Source organism: Zasmidium cellare (assembly GCF_010093935.1).
Source record: "Zasmidium cellare ATCC 36951 unplaced genomic scaffold M409scaffold_1, whole genome shotgun sequence".
Taxonomy (NCBI): Eukaryota; Fungi; Ascomycota; class Dothideomycetes; order Mycosphaerellales; family Mycosphaerellaceae; genus Zasmidium; species Zasmidium cellare.
Window position 1 is genome coordinate 404,639 of NW_022986945.1, and position 21,321 is coordinate 425,959.

General features: G+C 54.3%; 8 protein-coding genes across 8 annotated transcripts; 6 read left to right on the forward strand and 2 right to left on the reverse strand.

Annotated features, from left to right (window-relative positions):
- Positions 1-353: 353 nt before the first annotated feature.
- On the reverse strand, positions 354-7,780 carry M409DRAFT_15806 (uncharacterized protein; the record flags this gene model as incomplete). The annotated part of the gene is made up of 3 exons (XM_033803353.1): positions 354-4,268; positions 4,386-4,593; positions 4,659-7,780. 3 exons carry the CDS (start codon positions 7,778-7,780, stop codon positions 354-356), a joined length of 7,245 nt encoding a protein of 2,414 aa, XP_033674416.1.
- Positions 7,781-8,796: 1,016 nt separating this feature from the next.
- Positions 8,797-12,604, forward strand: M409DRAFT_35215 (uncharacterized protein; the record flags this gene model as incomplete). Its single annotated transcript, XM_033810359.1, has 4 exons — positions 8,797-8,980; positions 9,034-11,236; positions 11,494-11,561; positions 11,622-12,604. 4 exons carry the CDS (start codon positions 8,797-8,799, stop codon positions 12,602-12,604), a joined length of 3,438 nt encoding a protein of 1,145 aa, XP_033674417.1.
- A 207-nt stretch (positions 12,605-12,811) lies between these two features.
- On the forward strand, positions 12,812-13,960 carry M409DRAFT_35247 (uncharacterized protein; the record flags this gene model as incomplete). The annotated part of the gene is made up of 2 exons (XM_033810362.1): positions 12,812-13,675; positions 13,847-13,960. 2 exons carry the CDS (start codon positions 12,812-12,814, stop codon positions 13,958-13,960), a joined length of 978 nt encoding a protein of 325 aa, XP_033674418.1.
- A 532-nt stretch (positions 13,961-14,492) lies between these two features.
- M409DRAFT_48493 (uncharacterized protein) lies at positions 14,493-15,419 on the forward strand (the record flags this gene model as incomplete). The annotated part of the gene is made up of 3 exons (XM_033810955.1): positions 14,493-14,543; positions 14,599-14,690; positions 14,726-15,419. The coding sequence occupies 3 exons, from the start codon at positions 14,493-14,495 to the stop codon at positions 15,417-15,419; spliced, it is 837 nt and encodes a 278-aa protein (XP_033674419.1).
- Positions 15,420-16,046: 627 nt separating this feature from the next.
- On the forward strand, positions 16,047-17,399 carry M409DRAFT_35172 (uncharacterized protein; the record flags this gene model as incomplete). Its single annotated transcript, XM_033810354.1, has 4 exons — positions 16,047-16,888; positions 16,943-16,991; positions 17,047-17,271; positions 17,325-17,399. The coding sequence occupies 4 exons, from the start codon at positions 16,047-16,049 to the stop codon at positions 17,397-17,399; spliced, it is 1,191 nt and encodes a 396-aa protein (XP_033674420.1).
- Positions 17,400-17,491: 92 nt separating this feature from the next.
- On the reverse strand, positions 17,492-19,191 carry M409DRAFT_48495 (uncharacterized protein; the record flags this gene model as incomplete). The annotated part of the gene is made up of 2 exons (XM_033810956.1): positions 17,492-19,003; positions 19,069-19,191. 2 exons carry the CDS (start codon positions 19,189-19,191, stop codon positions 17,492-17,494), a joined length of 1,635 nt encoding a protein of 544 aa, XP_033674421.1.
- Positions 19,192-19,407: 216 nt separating this feature from the next.
- On the forward strand, positions 19,408-20,019 carry M409DRAFT_35271 (uncharacterized protein; the record flags this gene model as incomplete). The annotated part of the gene is made up of 2 exons (XM_033810365.1): positions 19,408-19,874; positions 19,923-20,019. 2 exons carry the CDS (start codon positions 19,408-19,410, stop codon positions 20,017-20,019), a joined length of 564 nt encoding a protein of 187 aa, XP_033674422.1.
- A 401-nt stretch (positions 20,020-20,420) lies between these two features.
- On the forward strand, positions 20,421-21,278 carry M409DRAFT_48496 (uncharacterized protein; the record flags this gene model as incomplete). The annotated part of the gene is made up of 2 exons (XM_033810957.1): positions 20,421-20,699; positions 20,748-21,278. 2 exons carry the CDS (start codon positions 20,421-20,423, stop codon positions 21,276-21,278), a joined length of 810 nt encoding a protein of 269 aa, XP_033674423.1.
- Positions 21,279-21,321: the final 43 nt, after the last annotated feature.

Below are 21,321 nucleotides of genomic sequence, written 5' to 3' on the forward strand. Positions count from 1 at the left end.
CTATCGCTCGCTCATGGATCGTAAAAAAAAACCCTAATCCCGTCCACTATCCTCCCGTTCCATTTCAAGAATCTTAAAAAGAAAGAAGAAGAGACAGTCCATTCCATTCCCGCCCCATCAATCGCGCAACGAACGCTTGATAGAAAGAGAACAAAAAAGCAAAACAAAGTACTGATGCGCTCTGGGTATGTGCACTCCCCTCCGATCCATCCATCCTCCTCCTCAATGCAAATGTAAAACAAAAACAAAAACGCCAATCATACACCGCGCCGCTTGTACTCTCCTGCCGTAATAGGTAATCCATGCTCGATCGACTCGACAAGTGAAGTCTGTTTCTCATCACTCTTACTCCCTCACTCCCCCTTCCCCCTCCCACTCTCCCCTCTCCTCGCCGTCTCCCAACTACTATTCCCCCTCCCAAGCGCCGGCCTCGCCCCACTCGCCCGACTAGGCTTCTCTTGCAGTTCCTTAATCTGCTGTTGGACCGCCTGCATCTGCGCCTGCATGTTCGCCTGGGCTTGGGGCTTTTTTGCCATCTCTTCGGGAGAAAGGTGGATCTCCGTGGCGTCGTGGCGTGCGGACCGAGGGCGCTCGGGGATGGCGCTGGGTGGTGGTGGGAGGTTTTCTGTTGATGATGATGTGTGGCCGTTGGTGTTGTTGCTGGTGTTGGTGTCGACTTGCGAGACGACGGTGTTCACGAGGTTGTTGGCTTCTTGTTGGAGGTTGGGGATGGTCTTGGCGGGTTGGTGCAGGTAGGATTCGAGCATTTGTTTGAGGGTATCCGCGCGGACGGGTTTGGCGAGGTAGTTGTTCATGCCTGCTTCGAGGCACTTCTCGCGGTCGCCGCGGATGGCGCTGGCGGTCATGGCGATGACGAGGATGTCGCGGACCTGGGGGTCTTCGTGTTTGCGGATCTCGCGGGTGGCGTTGTAGCCGTCGAGTACTGGCATTTGAACGTCCATCAAGACCAGATGGAAGGGGTTTCCGTCTTTGCTGGCTCGGGTCAGTGCATCCACCGCTTGCTGTCCGTCGCCGTATGCCTCGCAGTTGAAGCCAAGCTTCTTGACAAAGTTGATCGCGATCTTCTGGTTGATGGGATTGTCCTCAGCAATGCAAACCTTCAACTGATCGCGCGGAATACCCTGCAAGCTCATGATCGCCCTCGCACCTGGTCCATCGTCTTCCGCTGGAGGTGTAAAGATGGCCATTGGATCCGCTTCCCGTCCGTGTGGTGTGCCGCCATTCTGCTCGCCCATATCGCCATGCTTGACCTTCTTGAAAGGCAAGCTGAAAGACACGGTCGTGCCCACACCCGGAGTACTCTCAAGCCAGATCTGGCCCTGCATTACGTTCTCGAGAATGGCTTTGCAAATTGAAAGTCCGAGACCTGTGCCTCCGTAGCTGCGGGCAGTGCTGGAGTCTGCTTGCGAGAATGGTAAGAAGAGCTTCTTCTGCTGCTCTTCTGAGATACCGATACCAGTATCCGTGACCGACACAGTAACCTTGATGCTGTCTGCGTCCTCAGAATCGACCTTTGCTCGAACCGTGACCTTGCCTTTCGCAGTGAACTTGTACGCATTCGACATCAAGTTCATCAAAATCTGGTGTAGACGCACGGGATCGCCCATGACAACAAGATTCGGATCGAGTCGCAAGTCCTGAACGGTCTCGAGATTCCGCTCAATGTTGGTGTAAGAGAGTGCTCGTACCACCTCGCTGATGGTCTCAGTCAGCGACAACGGCACGGAGAATACCTGCATCTTGCCAGCTTCGAGTTTGCTGAAATCCAGAATGTCATTGATGACACTGAGCAGAGTGTCGGCGCAGACTCTGATCGAGTCGGCATGCTCTTCCTGCTCCTTATTGAGAGGCGTGCTCTTCAGCATCTCACTCATGCCGATCACACCGTTGAGAGGTGTTCGAAGCTCGTGAGATACATTGGCCAGGAACATCGACTTCGCCTTGGCCGCCTCATCCTTCAGTCGCACCATCTCCATGGCCTTAGCTTCGGCAGCTTTGGCCTTCTTCTCTGCTTCTCGAGCCTGTGCAAGCGCCTGTTTCTGAACTTCCAGCATCGACGTATTGCTGGCTTGAACCTTCTCAGAGCGTTTGAAGAGCAATGCGTTGGCTATCGAGATGGCAATCTGGTTCACCAGGAGTTTGAGGAGAGTCACTGTCCGCTCCGTGAAGGTATTCGGAGGCGCTTGGCAGTACAAGCTTCCAAGCAAGACCTGGTCGCCATGCAAGATGGGGATAGCGATCATGGATGCACCGTCAGGATTCTTCTCAAGCCACGAGTCGGCTAGACTGTTGAAACGCTCGTCGTCGAGCACGTTTCGCAGAAACACCTGCTCCTTGAAGCGTAGCACGTAACGAGTGACTTGCCTGGCAACCGGGTCCTCGACATCGTCCAGAGGAATGCCGTCTTCGGGTGCGTCGATGTTGTCCGGAGTGCCGACTGAAGCCACGCACCATTCGCCTTGATCGCTCTCAACGACGAGACCGACCAACGAAGCTCCGGTCGAATCCACTATTATCGTCGTCAACTTCGAAAGCAGCCGTTCGACATTAAGCTCCGACGACAGCAACTGCGAAGACTCCAGAATCCCCGCAAGATCGATCATATCCAAGCCAACGGCCGAAGAGAGCGCAGCTGGTGCCTCCTTATGATGGGGAGCGGCCGCAGTTGACGGATCTAGCCATTCGACAGTCCTATCTGCCGGCGTCTGTACGGCCTGATGGCTGGCAATCTTTTCGAGTTTGTAGGCGTATGAGGGACCGGACACGACGTCGAGGTCGGTCTGCGTGCCCGCGTCGACAGTCGAGAGGCTTCTGCTGCCGTAGAGGAGAAACTCGGATCGCTCTTGCAAGTGATTAGCCTTGCCAAAGGCGCCAACTCTCCTGTATGCTGACATAGCATCAAGTAAGATGCCGCGAGCAGGCCGAGCGGCTCCTCTACGGCACATCCAGTCGGCGTAATGTTCTAGACTGAGTGCTTCGTCCAATGTATTTGAATGCAGAACCGCGTGGTTGATCGCCTTCTCGTAATGTGCCAAGACTTCACCATAACGCTTCTCAGCATCTGCAATCTCAGCGTCCATCAACTCCAGGTATACCACGTAATTGACGTCGTTGTAGCGTGTGACAATGTCGCAGCGGGTACGATAGTCCAGCACCTTGTCGAAAAGCTCTTGACGATCAGCACGATCGGGCTCATCCCTAATGATTGCCAATAATGACATCGTGAGGATGAAGTAGATGGAATAATGATACCTCGAGGAGAGGAGACCGTCCGCCAATGGCAAAAGCTCATATGCGTACTCCACTGCCTCCTTGAAGTGTCCGAAGTAATGCATTGCCATGAGCTTGTGACATCTATAGATGACAAGAGGCCGCTCTGGATTCGACGCTGTAGCTCGGATGAGATCTTCATATGCCTCGGTCTGATGTGCGTGGTCGGTGAGCACGTCCTGAGCGGACTTGACGTACGTCTTGCCAGCGAGAGCACGCGACAGTTGCCTAATACCCATGAGGAAGGCTCCACCGCGAAGATTGGTAGTCCAGTCCGGGAACTCGTCTCCGACACTGGAAATGAACGCGTCGATCTCGGCGAGGTTCTCTGATGCCCAAAGCCTGTACGAGCTCATGATTCCAAGGTTGAGTAGGTGGAGAATCTTGTCGCCGGCACTGGCGGCAGCATCCAGCCCGCGGTTCAAAGCAATGAAACACTCACGCATATCCTTGTGCAGATGCCCGAGGAAGACACTGTAGAGTGTAAGCGTCCGGCCAATAGTGTAGAACTCCTGATCGTAGGTATTCATAATATTGAATGCCGTCTCCACCAGTTCCATAGACTCGCTGACCATGTTGAACCGCCAGACAGAGAGGGTAGCGAAGTTGATGAGACCGAGACCTGCCTGTGGGAACACGCCTCGTTCAAGATAGATCTTCATGACGATCAGAGTGGCCTGATAGTGTAGAAGAGAATCCGACCAGAACGCGCTTGAGATGGTCTCCGTTAGTAGGGCTCCAAGAGTAGCCAGTGTCCGGTCTACAGATCTGCCACGTTCTGCCTCTGCTCGGTCAAGATCCGGCGGCGTCATTTGCAGAAGCGGAAGGATCTTGTGAAACTCTTCGTCGCATTCTTCCCAACTTGTCTCCGGTACCTTGATGCCGACATCGAAAAGAGCAGCTTTTAGTACCTTGAACGCGGAACTGCTGTCACCGCGCTGGGCGTGCATTCGACTCAGGATGATTGCGGCGGGTGTCTGTGGAAAGTCAGTATTCATCCTCGAAACGATTCAAATTTCGACCTGCTTAAGGGCTGCTCATGGGTATGGCTTCCCACAACGTCGACGAGATTCTCGGGGAACATGTTAACGCACCTTGTCGGTGAAGTCTTGAGCTCGTTCAAAGACTTCATCTAGTAGCTGCTTTCCCTTCTCGTATTGTCCATCATACCAGTAGGCCTCAGCCGCACGGGTCTTTAGAGTCAGCGTCTCAACGTATGTCGAATCCGCAGAATCGGTCCATGGGTTCTCTGGAAGCAAGTCCAGGCAGGTTTCGAAAAAGAAGAGGCCGGACTTGTTAGCTCTGCTCACGAAGAAGAATGTTAGCCACGATTCTTAAATGTCTCAAATGAGGGGTGCTTATCCTACCCTGATTCACGTGCAAGTTCCGCAGATTGATAGAGGAGCTCACGGAAAGGCGCTTTCTTGGCCGCTCTCTTCTTGACGACAGCTAGGCCTTCACAGATGTGTCTAGCCTGCTCAAACAACACCTTGTTTGGCATATTCAGAGGATCGTACGGTTCGTGCTTCATCATGGAGCACGCGACGACAAAGTGCATCTCCTCGGGCTCGTATGTGCTCCCAGTGATGAGCGATTCTGCAGCTTGCACGTATCGATCATGGCTGAACTTGAACCGATCCTCATCGTCAGTGGACATTATTATGAAGCTGTTCAGGGCGATTTGCAGTCCAGCGACAGCGTCTTGAGAGCGAGGTGGTATGAGCGGCTGCGGAGACAGCTGTGAACACTGGCACGACATGACGCGCTTCAGGGTCGAGAACTTCCAGGAGTTGCCGATGATGGCTCCCCAGGCGAGGACTGTTTGCGCGTCTAGAGGGAGATCCTTGATCCGTTTGAGAATAAAATCGGTCGTCGAGAGTGGACTTTTGGAGCTGAATTCCTCAAACAAACGATCCAGGCTGAATTCCCACTTGGAGCATTTCCAGCAATAGTAGATACACTTGCTGCGGTATGCCTGCTCGAGCATTTCTTTCACGTGGAAAGGATTTCCATGTGTCCGTTCTTGGATCACAGCAACAAGGGGGGTGCAGTAATCCGCGTCAGCCACGCGGTGCATTGTCTCGGCAACGAATTGTGTCGTCTCCTCGTCGCTGAAAGGACCTACTTCGACTTTAGTGGCGTGTTCGAGTATTCGCCTCATTGCGGGCGTGAGGTGATGCTCTTCACGATACGTTAGAATGAGTGTGATGGGTATCCTCGACTTGGAGATGGCAGATATCAGCTCGAGGCTCTCAGTGTCTGCGAATTGCAGATCATCCAAGCAGATCGATATCATCTTTTGAACAGCCAGAAGACGCAGGACGTCCAGGAAAATGTGCATGAACCGCGAGCTCTTCGATCCACCGCCGGCTCGTAACCACTCCTGCGTACTAGCAGCTGAGCATTTCTTCCGTTCCGGTGGAGCGCCGTTTTGTACAGGCTGATTGGCACTGGCAGCCGAGAGCTTTCCATTAGATGTAGGAGCGAGCAGCCAAAGAGGCAGTTCAAGGAATCCGTGGAGCAGAGGCCAAAATGGTCTCACGAAGTTGCGGATGTTGTCATGGAACGGGGTGTTAACATCGTTCTCTGAGAAGATCTGTCGAAACAGAGACGACATGACTCGCACCACTGGATCGAAGGGTGATGTTCGAACAGCATCCCATTTGGCAGACGTGAAGTAGCCGGATTTCCGAGCAGAGGCCTGTATGCTTTGGACCAGACTGGACTTGCCACAACCTGCTGGACCTGAAATGCTGATGAGCTCAGTCTTGCCTTTCTTCTTCAGCCGGTGTGCAGTCCGAAGCAATGTGCTGGGTTCGGACGACGTCGTCTGGAAGCTCGACGTGGTCCTATATAGGCTGTCCTGAGTGTTGTGGTGAGATGAGCCACGACTATCGACAGAATGATTCGTCTCAACCGGCCTCATGTCTGTGTCGCCGTTGATGGATGTCATGGAACTTGATACACTTCCTGCTCGTCCTGGCCGCTCCTGTGACCGCGTTTTCCGTCTCGATAGCTCAGATGGCGGTGCGAGTTCAGGGATAGACATCAAACGACCATCGTCACGGCTGCGCTCTCGATCTGTGGAAGACGTGCTGTCGCTCAAAACGTCTTCGATGCCACCGAGCGTATCTCCTCCACCGGAAATCACGCTGGATCCACTGCTGATGCTGTACAAAGTCTTGCGGCCAAGGATCGGGCCATTTCGAGCTGCACGTTCGGCCGCAGACTCGATGACATCGATAATCTGTTTTCTCTGCCTTTTGCGGCCAACTAGCTGGGTAGGAAGCGTAAAGAAACAGCTAAGATCGGTCGACGCGATCTGGAAGTTGGCCAGAGCAGTCTGATCACCCTCCATCAATATTTTCTTCAGCTGTTGCATGTCGTACTTGACGCCAGATGTGCTGTTATACCGATCGTCCATGTTGCGAGCCGTCATCTTTTGAATGACTTTGGTGAGAGCGTCTGGAACATCATGCCGGATCGAGCCAACGGGAGGTATTCGCCTAGATAAGACATTCTGCATTATGTCGAGAGGAGTCTTGCCATCGAAGGGTCGTTGTCCAGTGAGCATGGTCCAGAAGAGAATACCAAGCGAGTAGATATCGGTTCGAGCGTCTGGTTCCGCTGGAAGGCGACCTGTCTGTTCGGGAGCGATGAACTGCAGCCTGTGTTCGACGCCTCGTTCCGACATGAGCGTTGACCAGTTCGCAGAGGTCAAGCCGTGCTCGAAGCTTCTAACACCCGAGCCAAAGTTGACCATTCTGACTTGACAGTTATCTCTGTTGTAGTGGAATGCATCCCCGCGAATCTCGCCATGGATCGACTGGTGCTCGTGGTGGATGAACTCGAGACATTCCGATGCGCCAATAGCGAAATCTAGGAACGTCAGCAGGGCAATACAGGCCTCACTTCGCGGCGCCTGTGGCGAGTCTGCTGAGCCCATGTAGAAGTTTGGACCAAATTCGACGAGTTCTCGCAAGTAGTTTCGGCCAGGTGCCTCCACTATCACTATAGCTGCTGGAACGTCTCCAGGCTGTCGCGCAGGCAAACGGAAGAAGTCGAGCGGCCGTACAAAATGCGCCTTGTCGCCTGACTTGCGAAACAAGGACTGGCACATCTTGAATTCGCGCTCCAGACGGAGTATCTGTCTCGACATACGGCCAACCACCCAGACATCCCTCTCTTTCTCTTCATCGTTGGAGACATCGTAGTCTGATCGCGTTCGGATGCTCGATGGTTTCGACGAGTCGGTCATAGACGAGGCGCTCGTCTTGCGTCCATTTGGGCCGGTTCGCACTCGCCGGCGGCCGAAGAAGTGCCAATCATCGTAGCTGGAGTGGAAGGGCGGGATCTTGTCCAGGAACTCGTACCCCGGCACATCCTCCTTTAGCCGCTCGTACATGCGCTTGAAGGGCGCGGCGGCGGACTCATCTTGCAGAGACAGCGGCGAGGGAACGAAGGGGGCGGCCGCGAGATCGTTCGACATGGTGGATGTCCGGTCATAACGCCTCGCGCATGGCCGGAGGTGCGGATGCGCGGGGTTCTACTTCATAGGCTGAACGCTTGCTCCAGACCGACGCCGGGGATGGTGTGGAGGTGGGATAAGGTGTCTATGATCGAGTGGAGGCGTCAGGTATTAGTCGGAGGTCGTGAGTGAGAACGGCAGGATCGCAGTCGCAAGCGTGGTGGAAGGTAGCTGGCTAGTGAGCTTGCGGTGGCACGCTCAGGCACGCGAAACACCGCGGCGGGAAACAGACTCGGTGACAGGTGAGACGACAGCGATGATAGACAGCTCCTGGTGCGAGGGTGAGGAGGACGAGGACGGAGACGGTCGTGCTCTGGCTGCGGTGGGCTGGCTTCGGCCGCGCATGTGAAGTCTCGGGACGCTGGCGGCGGTCGTTGCTTAGTTTATTATTGCCCTGAGTGATTGCTTACGAAGCGTCGCGGGCGTTCAGTGTGTATGAGTGAGCGCCTGGGATGGCGCTGCAGGGTCCAGCTCTGGAATACCTCCACACCTCAGCTGTGATACTGATTCGCCTTTGCTTGAGCCTCAATCGAAACTAGGTAGGTCTTGGTCACTCCTTACAATACTTACCACATCAATATCATCTTCACCCTGTCTTCATTCGATCCCTGGCAGGATTCGCTTCTAATCAATGTTGACGTTGACTTCCAGTTCATCGTCGGCAGTCGAGCCGATTCCGACACTTCCGTCTATAACGTCAATCTCCAAATGCAGCTTAGCTCCGGATAGTTCCTTCGCCCACGCGAGCACCTCTCGAAGCCAGCAAGCTTGTGGTGGTTGTGTGAGTGTAGCAGTGCCTGGCTTGGACCATTCGTGACACCCAACCACTTACCACACCACATCCACCACCTCGAATCCCCCACGATCGAAAATCCCTGACGTCCAGAGCACCATACGAATCACATCCAAGAACCAATGACGTACACTGCTGTCCGTCTGTCCGGCTGCTTGCATAGTTGAATATACTCCACCGGGACATGGACCCCGAGGAGAGGGATGTGGGAGAACAGCGCGAGGGTTCTTTCGAAGAAGAAGAGGAGAGCGACGATGAATATGCACAGAAACCGCGCGAGCTTCCGGCCGACTTGCCACGCACTCTGGACGACCGCAAGAACTTCAACAGCTACAATCAAGAGACGGAGTACTATGACGCATGGCAGGGTGAGCAGTCGAACCGAGTGCCTTGGGCATGGACACGTGTTGATGCTATATAGGACAATCCCAATTCCTTACTGCCCCTACCATAGCGACGCCCCTCAATTTCAACCTTTCACTGCACGAGCCCGATGACGATTCCTTTGCGCGAGACTACGGCAATGACGATGCACGTGTTGCACAGATGATGGCTGCACAGGCGAGCAAACCCGGCGACGCTGGAGAGACGGAGGAAGATAACATACTGCACGACGACAAGAGGACGAAGGACCAGAAGACCGCGGCCCTCCAAGAATTGCTGTTTCTTGCTGCGAGCAACGGCGATGCTCAACGAGTGCAGCGTCTGGTACGGGGGAGCGCCTCTGCGTTACTAGAGATTGATGGGGTCGATGGGGAAGGCACTCCTCCGTTGGTATACGCAAGTTGCTTCGGCCACAAGGACGTTGTACTCGCGCTTCTCAATGCCGGCGCGACTGTGGACAACCAGGATCGAAACCAATGGACAGCTCTTATGTGGGCCATGACTAACAGTCATAAAGAAATCGCAAAGATCTTGCTGGACCATGGAGCTTCGACGGACGTGAAGTCGTCGAGTGGTAGGACTGCTCTCGACTTTGTGCCGCCAAACAGCGAGATGTCCGAATTCTTGCAGCACAGTGGCTATAGCATAGGCAGTGTTGGAGTAACGGATGATTTCTACAGCTCTGGATTCTCGCAGGACAGGTTCGAAGAGGAGTTGGCTGAGAGCGAGATGCGGCGCAGGATGATGATGGAAAGTGCTATCAACTTGGAAGTTGACCTTGGAAACCTTGGACTGGACGAGCAGCCCGAATCACCAGAAGATTTTGAAGATAGCCAGGACTTTGTCTGGGATCGATGTCTGAACGATCAGATGTTCGTCTTCATGGAGAATGACATTGAACGAATACTGGACGTTGTCATTACAAAAATGACGCCTCAGCGAACGCCTTCGCAGAAACCAGTACCAGCCAACATCGTCTTCCTTGGTGCTCGATACGCACATTACCACGCGAATAAGGAGCTACTCACGGAGTGGCTCGAAGCAGCCCAGGATAAGATTTATGCTGTCGTTGACCGCTATCAGTGGGATATGACGATTCTTGCATTCTGGATATCGAACGCCACTCTACTTCTATACTACCTCAAGAAAGACACCGGATTGACAGAAGAGACAACGCAATTTCAAGCGCAAATGGCCGAGTTGATACACGAGATCTTCATTCTCATCATCCGAGACGCTGAAAGACGGATGGACAAAGTCCTCGATGCAGCCGTCCTTGACCACGAGACTATTCCTGGATTCGAGGACATCACATTTCAAAACGAGTGGAAGTTTCTGAAAAGCAAATCAAAAGTGAAGCCTGACCCTGTCGAAAAGCGTATGCGGCCACCATCACCAAAACGCAGAGCGCAACCATCGCCACGAAACATCACTTCACTCATGTCGTCCACACTTTTTGTGCTTGATCTGTACGATGTGCATTCAGTCATCATCGCCCAGATCCTCTCACAGCTGTACTACTGGCTCAGTGCTGAGGTCTTCAACCGAATAATGTCGAACAAGAGATACTTGGCACGAACAAAAGCGATGCAGATTCGCATGAACATTTCAACTCTCGAAGACTGGGCGCGAACGAACAACCGGCAGCCAGAACACTACGAAAATGGCGCTATGAACTCAAGCGGCGAGACAACTGTAGATGCAGCAAGGAGACATCTCGCACCAGTAGTCCAGCTGTTGCAATGGTTGCAGTGCTTCTCATCATTGGGTGAAGATCGCGCGGCTATGGAGACGACCATCCAGCAGTTGCCGGCACTATCAACCAAACAGCTACTACATGCTGTGAAACACTACCGAGCGGAAGTAGGAGAGAAGTCACTCACACGACCCGCGCTCAGACACATTCAGGAAGTTAAGAGCAGACCGAAGTCTCTGCAAACAGAGCCCTTGTCTGCCGGCGCATCGGACCCTCCAGCTACTCCTGGAGCGACGAACGGCAAGTCGACACCGCAACCGCCCAACACGCCGCAGCTCGATGAAGAGGATCATGTTCCGGAGACCAATCTCATGAATCCGGCGCTCCTGCTCCCATTTCACCTACCAACCTCGACAGACATGCTGGTCAGCTACGGGGCCGGTTTCGGTGGTATGAACAAGGAGCGAGAACGTCGCTACATACCTTCAGTACCGCCTGAGTTTCTCACCAAGCTAGATCCAGCTGGACGACAGCCTGGCAATGTGTACGAAAATGCACATCTCAGTGATGCTAATGACAGCTCGTGACGAGGAGAAGGGCGCGGAACGAGCGATTTCGGAGCCGGCCGTCGTTCAGTCGCCGCCAAATCGATAGCGGCATTCTCAAACATTGAATGTGGGGAGCGTTTTCACCAGAGTCATACCAGCTCAGGATACTCAGTTGAACAGATCAACTCGTTGATTACCTCCTATAAGCCAAAATGGAAGCGCCTATTCTGTCTCCTCAGTCCGTCGAGGACAGCATCAATCAAGCAGTAACGTTCATCCCCGCAGACAAGATAGACGAGACTTTCAAGTCGGACAGCATAGGTAGGTTTCATGACGATCACGCGACAGTCACACCCTACGATTTCGTGTCACTGACCTTAGAAGACCTCATCAACAAACCTCTCGGTTCCCGCATCCTCTCTTTCTCCGACGAATGGTTCGCTGCCGCCGAGAACCTCACTACACCTACCCCACCAATCCGCAAGCCAGGCGTCTTCACATTCGCAGGAGCCTGGTATGACGGATGGGAAACACGTCGACACAACCCAGAACCCTTCGATTGGGTGGTCATTCGGCTGGGAGTAGCGTCAGGAAAAGTCAAAGGTTTCGAGATCGACACTGCGTTCTTCAATGGCAACCAAGCACCTGAGGTTGCTGTGCAAGGATGCTTCATAAGTGATGATAGGGAAGAGGAGGCTAAGAAGAAGGATTTTGCCGAGTGGGAAACGATTCTGCCCAAGCAAGAGTGTGGACCGAGTCAGAGACATGGCTGGTTGCTGCCGAAGATCACGGATAAGGCGTACACACACGTGCGACTGCAGATGTTCCCTGATGGAGGAATCGCACGCTTCAGACTGTTTGGCGAAGCTCTACCAGTCCTGCCGCAGGACGTCAACGAGGTCTTCGACCTCGCCGCGACCGTCAAAGGAGGAGTGGCTGTCAAATGCTCCGACCAACACTTCGGCACCAAAGACAACCTCCTCCTCCCCGGCCGCGGCGTCGACATGGGCGACGGCTGGGAAACCAAGCGTTCGCGAGGCGTGCACATCGACTGGGTCATCATCAAGCTCGGCACACCCGGCATCATCGACAAACTCGTCGTCGACACCGCCCACTTCCGCGGTAACTTCCCTCAAAAGGTCCAGATTTTTGCTGCACCCAAGGCGGACCAGGCTCCTGAGCATGAGGATTCTGTGTGGGAGGAGATTTTGAGTCCGCAGAAGACGGGGCCGGATCAGGAGCATGAGTATACGGGGGAGGTTATCAAGGAGGCGGCGGGGAAGACGTTTGGGTTTGTCAAGTTGGTTATTATTCCGGATGGGGGTGTGAAGAGGGTTAGGGTGTTTGGGAGGAGGGGGGAGTAGGTATTTGAGTAAGAACCAGAGATATTGATTAGAACTTGATTGGAATTGTATGACATTGATTGACATTGATTAACCCTGCCTGCAAATCACTTGACCACAGTCAAGATAAGATAAGAACGCCAAGACGCTACAAAAATCTCAAGACTTCACCTCGACTTCGACCTCTCGACCTCGACTCCCCTAACACTCCACACACCCACCGCCACCATGCCCAAATCAGCGCGAAAAGCCAGTAATGGCATATCCAAACCCGACCCATACGCCGGCGCAGCAGCCCGAAAGGGCAAATCCGCCCAAGCGAACAACATCTTCCGCATGAACACAGACATCGGCCAGCACATCCTCAAAAACCCCGGCGTCGCCCAAGCGATCGTGGACAAAGCCGACGTCAAGCAATCCGATATCGTCCTCGAAGTCGGTCCCGGAACCGGCAACCTGACCACGCGCATCCTCGAGAAAGCGAAGAAAGTCATCGCCGTGGAACAGGACCCCCGCATGGCCGCCGAGCTCACGAAGCGGTTCCAAGGGACACCTGCTGCGAAGAGGTTGGAGTTGATTCTGGGGGATGTGATCAAGATGCCTGAGCTGCCGTACTTTGACATTTGTATTTCGAATACGCCTTATCAGATTTCATCCCCGCTTACCTTTAAACTCCTCGCGACCTCGCCCTCCCCGCGGACCTGCGTGCTCATGTTCCAGCGCGAGTTTGCGATGCGGTTGTTCGCGAAGCCCGGGGATAAGCTATACTCGCGATTGTCGGTCAATGCGCAGATGTGGGCGAAAGTGGACCATGTGATGAAGGTGGGCAGGAATAACTTCAACCCGCCGCCGCAGGTGGAGAGTAATGTGGTGAGGATATCGCCCAAGAGCCCGAGGCCGCAGGTCAGTTATGACGAGTGGGATGGGCTGTTGAGGGTGTGTTTCGTGAGGAAGAATCGGGTGTTGAGGAGTGGGTTCTTGGGCACGGCCAGTGTGATGGCGATGCTGGAGTCGAATTATCGGACGTACTGTGCACAGAATGAGATTGTGCTTGAGGATGGGTCGCTTGAGAATGGCGGGGAGGGAATGGATGTGGATGAGGAGGTGCAGGAGGATGATGCTGCGATGCTGATGGACGAGGATGACGACGATGTTCCGGAGTTCTTCAAGGAGGAGAGGGATAAACAGGCGAAGAAGATGCTCGACGATCCGGGCAGGAAGAAGAAGGGCAAGGTCGCGGAGCTGGTAAGGACTAAGGTGAAGAAGGTTCTGGAGGTGGATACTGAGCTGGGGGACAAGCGAGCGAGGTTGTGCGATGAGGGCGACTTCTTGAAACTGCTGTACGCTTTCAATCAGGAGGGCATTCATTTCGCTTGAGAGAAATTGATGAATCATTTGTTTGCTAGCGAGGCGTTGGTGGGCGAAAAGTATGGAATGGAACGAATGAATGAACGATACCCATTTTGCACGAGCATGCCAGAGCCTTCACAAGCCAGCCAACGATATGTTGCTCGAGAGGCCCAGAAGCACGTGTCAAGGGGTAGCAAACATCCTCACCTGGCTATATGTACGAAGGACTTCTGCCGACTATTCCAGGATTCAACAGCTCCACACTGGTATACCTCTCCGGTCTATCTGTATACCTCCCCGTCCCGCGACGATATATCATAATCGCAAGAGCTTCGCTGACGGCGTGGTCAGACGTCTTTCCCCAGGGATGGATGCGTTGCGGCGTTTGGTTACTCCGTGCAACGACCCCCCCCCCCCCCCCCCCCTCTCGGTCCTGCCCAATCCGCCGTTTGCACATGAAGCCAAGCCAAGCCCGCTTTGTACTTTTCCCCTCCGAACTTCGCGCTCCCCTCTCCGCGCCAACAACACCCACCACGCCATCGGTCACCGCGTCGTCGCCATGGCACACGCTCTGCGCTGCGAGCAATGCAAGCAATACAACAACACATACGTAAGTTCAGCCTCTCTTTTCCGCCGGCTGTGCGGTGAGCTGACTTTGATGGCAGTGCGATGGCGTGTATGGCAAGGTTCCTTGCTCGCCGTGCTGGATCAATGGTTTGGAGTGTTCTCTGAGGAGTGGCGCTGGCCATGGCATTGGGTAGGTTGAGCTTGTGTTTGTCTTTGCGGGATAAGGGGGGATTTGGGGTGGTATATTGGTTTTGGTTATGGTATTGACACCGGCAGCATGATGGATGGAGGACCGCCCATGCCGACGTTTCCACCACCGCTGCCTCTTGGAATGGCGCCTATGCCTCCGCCAATGCCGCCTTTCCCACCACCACTACCTCCTGGAATGGCTCATATGCCTTCGCCATTTCCGCCTCCGCCGCCACCAGGACTACCGCTACCACTGGCTGGACCTCCCGTGCCTCCTTTTCCACCACCGCTACCTCCTGGCGTCCCGCTTTTGCGCCCTCTTCTTCCCGCTCCTCCGCCTCCAACCAACCCGTTCACGGTGCCACCAATGCTCCCGTGGAACGCCACCGGCCAGGGATACACAACACTAGCACAGCGAACAACCGCCCTCCCCACGCCGCAACTCCCCACCAACCCGTTCGCTCCCACACCAATGCCACAGACAAACACCACAAACTCGAGAGATGACGACGACGAGGACGTGACCTTCCTCTTCAGCCGCCCCGCCCCAGGCCGCCGCCCAAGCCCAGAAGTCGTCTTCCTGAGCGAACGTCCCGTGGTCAAGGACCTGGACCATAAGGCGGAATTCCGAGAGTATCTTCGCACGGGCGGGAGGGCTTTGCAGGAGGAAATTAGTTGGAGGGATAATTTGGCGGATTTTGAGCTTATGGCGAGAAGAAGACGGCATTGATGGATGGGTGGAGGGTGGAAGAGATGACTGGTGAAAGAGATGATTTTCTCTGGTATTGGACAGTGGACTGTGCAGATGATGAGGATTGGATGGGCTTTGAAGGACTGATTGGGATTGCGATGAATGGAGGTTGTGCTTGGGTTGAGTGCGAGGGGTACGATTGTTGTTGAATGGCTCTTGTCGCAGAGAGGAAGGATAGCGCCTTGCGAAATGGAAAACCAGCCACCTGCTGGTATTGATGCTTTGCTCCCCGTGGTTTTACACCGTAACAAGCCTACGATCAGGTTTTGCAGTGCCTGGACGACTGCTCTGCGACGGAGAGTGATCTCGTTTTGCCTCCTCCTTTTCTTCGCTTTACCGGCTGCATGTTTTCCTCTCGAGTCATACTTCTCGCGAGAAGTTTAACAGACAATCAAGCAATGTGCAACAAACGCCTCAAACCACAGCTCGCACCACAGCCCCAAAACCGCAGCCGGTGCGCGCAAAGGATGCGAGGAAGAACTCTCCGAAGCAACGCGAGCTTCGCATACAAATCGCACGTCAGCTCCCCACATGCCTACAAGCAAGGTAGTATCTCTCGAGCCAAACGACTCGGTGAAACAGTCTTGACCATCCACTCCTTCCATCATGGCCGACTATGGAAAGTTGCCCGCGAACGCAACCCTCAAGCCCCAGCCTTTCACGGCTCGTGTGTCTGAGGAAAAGCTGAAGTTGATGAAAGATCTCATCCGCCTCTCGCCCATCGGACCTGAGGTTTTTGAAAATAGAGGCACAGACCGCAGCCACGGCATGCGACGGGACTGGCTCGCAACCGCTCAAAAGACCTGGCTAAACGACTTCGACTGGCGCAAAACGGAAGACTGGATCAACTCGTTTCCGAACTTCACGGTCAAACTGCAAGACTCCGCGAGGAACGAGATAGATCTGCATTTCGCCGCGTTGTTCTCGCAGCGAGAGGACGCGATTCCGATCTCCATGGCGCACGGCTGGCCGGGGAGTTTCCTAGAGGGCTTGAAGGTGCTGGAAATTTTGAGGGAGAGGTACTCGCCGCAGGAGCTGCCGTTTCATTTCGTCGTGCCGAGTCTGCCGGGGTATGCCTTCTCCAGCGGCCCGCCTCTGGACGGAGACTACAGCGTCCCGCTGGCATCCGAGCTCTTCGACAGCCTCATGCGCGTGCTCGGTTTCAGCTCAGGGTATATCGCGCAGGGCGGGGACGTGGGGACGGGGATTGTCATCGGGCAGGCGGCGGGGAGTGATTCGTGCAAGGGGTTTCATTTGAATAATGTCTTTGGGGATCCGCCGGCTGGGGAGGGGGATCCTGAGGAGGGGTTGGATGAGGTGGAGAAGAGGGGGTTGAGGAGGGGGGAGGAGTTTTTGAGGACTGGGATGGCGTATGCGATGGAGCATGGGACACGGCCGGGGACGATTGGGTTGGTGTTGCAGAGTAGTCCTTTGGCGGGGTTGGCTTGGTGAGTTTGTTTGTGCGGTTGATGGGGTGCGTGCTGATTTTTTTTTGTTTGAAGGATTGGAGAGAAGTATCTCGAGTGGACGGATGAGGATCCTTCTGTCGAGGTGGGTCTTCTGTTCTAGCCACGGCTTCTGTGAATCCTGCTAATGTGATTGTCAGACCATTCTCCAAGTCGCCTCCCTCTACTGGCTGACCGATACATACCCTCGCTGCATCTACCCCTACCGGGCCCTCGTATCAGGTTGGAAGCGTGGACCGTACATCGACAAGCCTTTTGGGTACTCATTCTTCCCCATGGATGTCCTCCCGAAGCCTGGCGCCTGGGCGAAACAGGAGGGGAACTTGGTGCACTATGTGAGACATGATAGTGGAGGGCACTTTCCGGTGAGTGAGCGTTGATTTCTGTACTTGTTTTGTGAGCTGATGAGTTTTGTCAGGGGCTGGAGAAACCGGTGGAGTTGCTTGCGGATCTTGAGGCTTTTGTGAAGAAGGCTTGGGAGATGAAGAAGTGAGCCTAGTCTTTTGTATGAATTCTTGATCAAGGTGTAACTGGAAGGGGCTGGGTCGGAGAAAGGGTACCTGTACTTGGTGACTGGTGACACCCTTACAATTCCTCCTCAAACTTCCTCACCAAAAGTCCCGTCTTCCTCAGCTCATCCTTGACCTGCTTCACCGTCCACTCTCCTCGGTGAAACATGCCCGCACCCAGCGCAGCATCCACGTTCGTCTTCTCGAAGACCTCAGCGAAATGGTCAGGATTGCCAGCACCGCTCGACGCAATCACAGGGATTTTGACCGATGCCTTCGCCATGCGTATCAGTTCAAGATCGAAGCCAGAGTTTGTGCCGTCTTTGTCGATGCAGTTGAGCAGGATCTCGCCGGCGCCCATTGCTTCGACAGCTGTGAGGAGTTGGACGACGTCGAGATCGCGGGTCTCGCGGCCACCTTTGATCGTGCAGGCGTACCAGCAGTACTTGTCCCCGTTGGGACCTGGGAAGGCTGTTTCGATAGTGTGGTGGGTTGTGGCTTCGGGTGAAGAGACGTAAACGCGTTTGGGATCGACAGACACGACGACTGCTTGGGCACCGTACGCTTCGCTGATCGTCTCGATTGCGGTCTTGCCGGTCAGAGTCTTATTTGAGGCAAAGTATTGCTCCGCAGCTGTGACTGCATCTGAGCCGATGGAGACTTTGTCTGCACCGGACTTGAAGTAAAGCGTTGCGACTTCGAGAGCGGGTGCTGTTCGCCCTGTCTCTGGGTCTTGTGTATCGCGAATGCCGCCTCCGATGGTCAGAGGTACAAAGACGGTAGCAGATGCTTGTCGTAGCACTTCCAGCATCGGCAAATCTTTGAGGGGGGTATCGCGGAATGATGTGATGTTGAGGAAGGTGACTTCATCTGCGCCTTGCTCATAGTATTGCTGTGCTCTCTGCACTGGCTTGCCGAGGTTTCGAACTGCGTTATCTGACTTCTCACGGACGTCGTATTGGTCGCCCTTGGTGACGACCAAATCACCTTGGTCGTTCGTCCGTACGTCAAGACATGCGATGATGCGTCTCGTGAGGCCGTCCTTGATCGATGACTGGTCCAGAACAGCAGGTAGAGCTTCGCTTCCTCTTCCCTCTAAAAACGCCTTCAATACACGCTGACCGGCCGCGCCGCTCTTCTCAGGATGGAATTGGGTTGCCAGTACGTTGTCCTTGGCAATGGCACCGACAAACTCCTCACTTCCGTATCGAGCGGTCGCCACTTTCCAGCCATCCTTCTCGAACTGCCCTTCCCGATATGGCACAGCATATGAGTGGACGTAGTAGTACTTGCTGTCAGGTCGAAGGCCATAGATACTCTCAGAGCTGCTTGCATTCGCAGAATTCCAGCCGATGTGCGGGACGCTCTTGTCGCCGTTGCGGAAGCGTTCTAGACGACCCTTGACGATCCCAAGTCCAGGGACATTCGGGCTCTCTGCGGAGCCTTCGAATATTGCTTGGAGGCCGACGCAGATTCCCATGAAAGGTTTGCCAGATTGAATGTGTTTTCGGACAGGTTCTACGTAGCCAGCATTGGCGAATTGGCTTAGGCAGTGGCCGAAGTGGCCAACACCAGGGAGAATCAATTTCTACACAGCGGTGTCCTGTTAGCGATCAGTTTACAATTTGATGGTAGTCATTGCGGCTGTGTTACCTCTGCTTTCTCCACATCTTGCGGCGACGTGATCCATTCCACCTGCCAGCCGAGCTTCTCGATGGCGTTGACAAGTGATCGAATGTTGCCCGCAGCATAATCCAGCAAGTGTACGACGGGCATCTTGGTCAACTCTTGTCTGTGAGATTAGGAGAGCAATGAATCTTCATTCCGAGTTGTGCATGCATCTAAACTGTGAGTCGTAGCAGTCCCAGTAATTTTTTACTTAGCGGCGGCTCGTTCCGCTGATCCGAGCTCGAAATCTTCAGCCTACCTCGACCTCATGCGATCGAGTGCTTCTCGACATCTCGACAACCACACCCTCGCATCGTCGCCAACATGGTGCGAAAGCTCAAGCATCATGAGCAGAAGCTCCTGCGAAAAGTCGACTTCGTCAACTATCCCTCCGACGACCAGCACCGCGCCGCTGCGGTCATCCGACGATACTCAGTCTCCAACCCTGCCGACTACTCCTCATACAACCGTCTCGCAGGAAAGTTGAGACACCTGGCACACCGCATCGCACTTCTACCACCAGAATCGCCTTTCCGGCGGAAGCAGGAGGATCTACTATTGGAGAAACTTCATGACATGGGCCTGTTGGGCATCGGGGGTGAGGGCAAGGGCAAGCTGAGCGACGTCGAGAGGAAGATTACCGTGTCTGCCTTCTGTCGGAGGAGACTCGGTGTCGTCATGACACGTCTGAGAATGGCTGAGACGGTCAGCGCAGCGAACAAGTTCGTCGAGCAAGGCCATGTTCGGGTTGGTACTGAGGTGGTCACTGATCCAGCGTTTCTGGTCACTAGGTATGCGATGGGCCTACTTTTGACACGATCACGACTAACACTGTGCAGGAACATGGAAGATTTCGTGACTTGGGTTGACTCGTCCAAGATCAAGAGGAACATCATGAAGTACCGGGACAAGCTGGACGACTTCGACCTGCTCTGAACGGACGACGACATTTATCACCGACTTTACGTGGCTATGGCGAGACCTCAACGATGTTGTCGAGCTCCATGACGACCCAGGACTACTCTCATGGACTGTACCTGCACTTCGTTGGCCAGGACTTGTGGTTGTGTGAATGGCCAATGGTTGCCTGAGGGTCGTGCAGGAAGGTCACGTGCTGTCATGCGCCCTCTTCAGGGTTGAAGTGACACCCCACATGAATCTTCCCTCACCTCCCTCCTTCCTTTTCACACCTACCACACACTGGCTTCACACCGACACCGCTTTACTCGTCATCACGCATTGGCTATATAAGCACTCTCTGTGACCCAAGACATCGTCTGGCACTTGCCATCACTCATTCGCACCTTCTCGACACTCTGTCACTTGCTACCGCCGCCATGCCAGAGTGGACGCGGCACAGCAGCGGTGACGTGTGCGCCCGCACCTCTGAAACGATGGAAGGCGTCGACTTGGTGAAGGGAAAGAAGTGGCCGCAGTCAATGTCGTCCACCTCGACCAAGTTGCAAACTCCTCATCATGTCCTTGATACCCATCAGGAACTTTATCAAGCGTATCTCAACAAAATTATTCAATCCGCACAGAAGTCACACGGTGAGCAGCTTCTGAAATTTGAAGGAGAGAAGGGCGCGAGTATCAATTTCAAGTTGCTGCTTGAAGTGAGTTGGCCTCCCAACCCCACCATGACTCTTGCTCACCCACCTCAGCACGCAATGGCAGGCATGAAGCAAGATCGAGAGGCCTTCACCACCGAGGAGTTTGATGAGGCGATCAGAGGCTGCAAAGTCAAATCGCCAATCGTTGGCACTCCGAACATGCCGTCGATGCCGAAAATGGTCGCATCACGTGATTGCAAAGCCCAGAGGCCGCCCGGTCTGGCCGCCACCCACCCTTCATCCTATACGCAGCAGATCCAACATGCACAGAAAACAATACCTTTCTCACCGGCTCCGAAGAAGATCAAGCTGGAGCCTGGAATCAAGTCAGAGCCGAAGCCCGAGCCTACGCCTAGAAAACCTCAGCCTTTTTGGGAGCAGATACATGACCCAAAATATCTCACGTCACGTGAAACGCTCGACAATCCGATGTACAGGCATCTGAGCTCAGACACCATGCCTGACGAGCCCAAAGTCATCTCCCCGACATTCATGATTGCGCTGCCCCTTGGCACGCTGATCGAAGGTGCCAACTACTGGTCGACCAAGGATCAACAGCCGAGGGACCCCCCAAACGCATAAGTCATTATCACGTGGGCCTTGCGAAGTTGATTGCGAAGAGAGT